The 4,364-nt window shown below is 49.7% G+C and overlaps 1 protein-coding gene across 1 annotated transcript; it reads right to left on the minus strand.

The window, feature by feature from the left end:
- Nucleotides 1-984: 984 nt before the first annotated feature.
- ENH_00053640 (hypothetical protein) lies at nucleotides 985-3,072 on the minus strand (the record flags this gene model as incomplete). Its single annotated transcript, XM_013581497.1, has 1 exon — nucleotides 985-3,072. The coding sequence occupies one exon, from the start codon at nucleotides 3,070-3,072 to the stop codon at nucleotides 985-987; it is 2,088 nt and encodes a 695-aa protein (XP_013436951.1).
- Between the last annotated feature and the right edge of the window lie 1,292 nt (nucleotides 3,073-4,364).

Genomic DNA, 4,364 nt, shown 5'->3' on the forward strand with positions numbered 1-4,364 from the left:
AAACCCTGGAGCGAGGCTAAATGTGTAAGCGCTGAATGGTCCCGACGCGCGCATTGCTCCTCCGGCCACTTCCACCGCCAGATTTTCCATCATCAATGCGCGAAGGAATATCGTCAGAAACAAAAAAACATCTTCCTAACGAACAATGCTGACCTTTCTGTGTCTCGCTACGTGCTGCATGTGCTCTTTAGTAGCTCTTGGTTCTGCGTTGTTCTCAGTACCAGCGGCACTGCACGCCTGGAAGACACTGAGTAAAGCTACGATACTACATGCCCTTATCAAGCCGAGATAAGTTGTATTCCGAGTCTAAAGCTTTGAAAACACTCCCATGCCGCTGCGAAGTGCCCGGATGGACATTCATGGCATTTTATCTCATGCGTTCCCGAATTCCTCAAAATTCCACTATTGCTGTCCAATAAAACGGCACACAGGCACAATGCTTATTAGGGTGCGCGTGCAACCCTGAACCATGATCCAGCGGCTGGTGGGCAGCACAAGCTTTTCATGGGATGCTCATATATCGAGCAGGCATTGAGCGACGGAACCCTGACTGTGAGAGTCCTACCCGAGTTTCAAACTGCCCAAACAAGTAATCATAGAGTCACTTTGCTCATTTAACAATGTCGGCGCAGCAGGACTAACAGACTGAAACGCTAGCTGGAGTCTTCGGGGTCTGCAAGCGGTGAGCTTGGACTAATCATGAAGCAAGGTGAGTTGGACAAGCACCAGCAACAACGGAAAGCGAAAACAATTTAGCGCAACTGGCGAAAACAATGAAGCACAGGTGAGCATTGGATTGTTAACTTGAAGGATTTTGACAGAAGACTCTCGTTCAATGAGTTGCTTTGCAGCTCAAGTGGCAGGATCCCTTTGAGACCCCAGATCCTTATGCAACGGGACAGAAAAGCCATTGTCACTCGAGTTTGTCGATTCAAATCAGTATAGTCTCAAAGGAGTAGCGCTGCGCTGTAGAATCCCAATGCCTTATTGGTGACCAAACTCCAAGCGTCCACGCCGCTGCCTGCTCTCTGATTCGTCCAAGTCATCCGTACTAGGGTCATGCATGCCTTGAAATTGAGCGCCCACCCAGCCACGGCCTGCAGTCGCTTGTTGTTCGACAGATGTGGCTGACATTAGTGAAAAGGGTGACCAGGGAAAAGTACCCTGTTCCCCGAAGAGGCTGTACTCGCGTGTTTGAGGGACTGCAGCTGGAGACTGGAGCCTGGCAGATGACTCAACTTGATTCCGTTGTAGCAGCTGTGTAGTGGGCGCCAAAAAACGTTCAGTATCGCCTCCAGCGGGTGCGGGTCGCCCGACGGGGCCCACAGAAAATCCCCCATGAGCAAACTGAGGAGCGACAGGATCAACGGAACGCGCTGGGAAAGAAGGCTCCCGAGGATGATGGTGTTCTGGGCCTTGAAACGGTTGGTGTACTGCGTGCAGCCAAGGCACCCAAGAGCTTGGTGAGTTCCCAAGAGTCCTTGACAAGACCCAATCTGGTTGATGGTCTAGAGGTTGGCTTTCAAGTTGCGGTAGAGGCTGCGCATCTGGTTCGGCGCCTTGGTGAGACGGCTGGCCAGGTGACCACTGTGGAACTGCAGGAGGAGGGAATGCCGTGCCTCCGTGCATGTATTCGCTGGATGAAAAGGCTGCTGAGTTGAAAGCTCGTCCGGGCTCTTCGGCAAATCCTTTGTGCAGCGTTTGTTGAGCCAACATTCCATGCGGTGCTTCGGGATTAACATTTGTCGGTTCACTGTCTCCCGCGAACACGCTGCTAACACTGTGGTCCCGTAGCTTTTCCGGGCGTAGCGGTGTCGGCGGCTGAAATTTCAGGAGCCCACCGGCGCTATGTACGGCTTCTTTTATTTTATTTTTCATTTCCACTAATTTCAAAATTGGACTATTGCTCAGGGCTGCATGCTGGCTATCCAAAAGCGCATGTATGCCGGTTTGCTCCTGGGTCCTCATGATATACGCGCAAACTTCAGCATCTCTAGCTAGGTGTTCCGAATGTACACGGTAAAGTGCCTTCATAACATCGAGCTGCTGCTGAAATACAGCTTCTGGTAGCGCTGGCTGCTGTCCGTAGCTCCGTCGGTGCAGTCTGTCCAGAACTCCCAAACAGTACTTTAATACCACGCCAGCAGTGCCCATTGCGTTTGCCATTTTAATTCTGTACGTGACAGGACCAAAATCTTCTTCAAGAGGCCGATTCTGCTTAAGTTTTTCAACTAAACCAATCAGTTGGCGAATTGATGCGCGCTGTGTTTCATTAGTTGGGTCCACGCCGCTTATCTCAAGACATTTAAGACCCAAACTAATGAGAGAGTCCCCCACGCTTTGCCTTGCAGGCTCTATGTCCTCCCTCACTAAAGAAATGGCTCCCAAATCCAGTGCAATCAGTCGCATCAATTGATATGTCAGTTGCAGTCGCTGTGCGGACGTTAGCATTGGCAGCAATGATTGGCACAACCTTGCAGCTCTCACCATTCGCGCGAACATATCCACTAGGCTACGCTGTACCGGCTCAGGTAGCTTTCGGCAGGACCATTCCCTCACATGGTACCGTGCAAGTTCCTGTGACCAATAACCCAACCTGGTCCCAGTTGCCCCCTCTCCAGTAGACGCCACAACATCAACTTCTCCAGGCCCTGATGCTTCAGCCTCGTGCCCTCCATGAGCCTCATGTTGCGACAGAGATAAACCTTCCTCTGACAGCTGCTGCCCCCTTCCCTGCCTAGACCTATCGTCGCCGTCGTCTGCAGCACTGTCCCAATCACATGATCTATCATGACGGTCTGCAAGGGAACGAATTTGTGGAGCCGAAAGCTTTCTAGCTTCTATGAAATGAAAACAAACAAGTAGAAGGTACGCTGCTGCGAGGAAGGTGATTGCTACGCCGAGATGACGAGTCCAAGGGGATGAAAACAGTTTCTTTTTGGACGGGCTCTGGATTTGAAATTTGTCGTCAAACGAGCTGTGTTCTGTTTTTCGCTGTAGAAAGGAAATCGATCCCACCGTCTGATCTGTGGTGCGTGAGGAAGACAGATCATTCCTATACTGTGAGTTCATCAGTCCTGGAAACAGCTCTCACGCGTCTAGACTTTATGTGCCCACTAATTTGGCCTTTATTTGCCTGATGTCGACAGGTTGCGAACGTAGTACAGGCTAGAACTGCTTGCGGCTGTTGCTGGAAGGTGCTATGCCCTTGCTCACTTCCTCGGTTGCTTGTGAAAAATTCGCAACACTGAAAACAGGAGACTTCCAGTTGTCTCGCTCTACAAAGGCATCATCCAGTTTGTTATAAAGTGAAACTTTAGCCACAACGGCAATGAAGTACGTTCTGGTACGTGCACTGTTCAATGCGGGCAGCAATGCTATCCACGGGTCTTCGACCGGGATACGCACGATGTCACGATGGTGTAGTCGCTCGAAGTCCGCCCAACTATTTTGTATGGAGTTCAAGAATTAAGATGAAGCTTTACTTTTTTAGCCATGAGAATATTTTTCTCTTCAGGAAAAAATGGAATAAGTCCGCGGAGCTCTGCTGGCTCCTCTGGCCCACAAGCATAGCTGTATTGCAGTCGCCGTTGCACTCAACGCGCTAACTGTACGTTCAAATCCAAATTTTTAAAGTTATTTGACTTTTTAGTTGGGGACATAATTTGAAGGTATTGAATCCACATTGAATTTCTCGACTAATTTCGGTACCGCCGCTGACTTCAATCAAGTGCCCCAACGAAGAGCACATGTCACATGCTCTTGACGAAATACAGTGAACAGCCTTGCAAACCAAAACTAAGCTAGTGAAGGCTCTGAGCTTCTGACGCAAAGTCTCCCTTGCACATTAAGAGCCGCAAGGCATTTACCCACGCGAAGTGTTACGAAGCGTTAACGACCTCGTATCCTGATCGATGCGCCAACACTATTTCAACTATCAAAATTTTCACTCTGAAAGAAAACCAGCACTGCTCTCAAGTTGACTTCCGCACACATTTGATGGGTTTTATCAATATATATGGAGGATTCCTTGAAAAAATTTCATTTCAACACGTGGTTGCTCCTCCAGAGCGCACGCCTATCCGTCAAGGCACTCTGGGCTAATGGTGCACCCTGGTTCAGTAACCTGATCCACTGTGTTCGTCCGCTCGCTTACCTTAGTGGTCCATCTTCTGATTTAGGGGTGCTGGAAGACAAATAACCGTAGTTTTCTTCGAGAGTCAGAGTCCCGCTTTAAAGTACCGTGCACACGCCCGCACGCACATGATTGCACCATGTGGGAACTGTGCCACTGAGAGTGAAGTGCTTCTTTCATCAGGTAAACGCTGTTGGTGTCGGCTTTCCACGTAGCTGAAATATTCATC

Source organism: Eimeria necatrix, genomic scaffold (genome assembly GCF_000499385.1).
Source record: "Eimeria necatrix Houghton genomic scaffold, Enh_scaff434, whole genome shotgun sequence".
Lineage (NCBI taxonomy): Eukaryota > Apicomplexa > Conoidasida > Eucoccidiorida > Eimeriidae > Eimeria > Eimeria necatrix.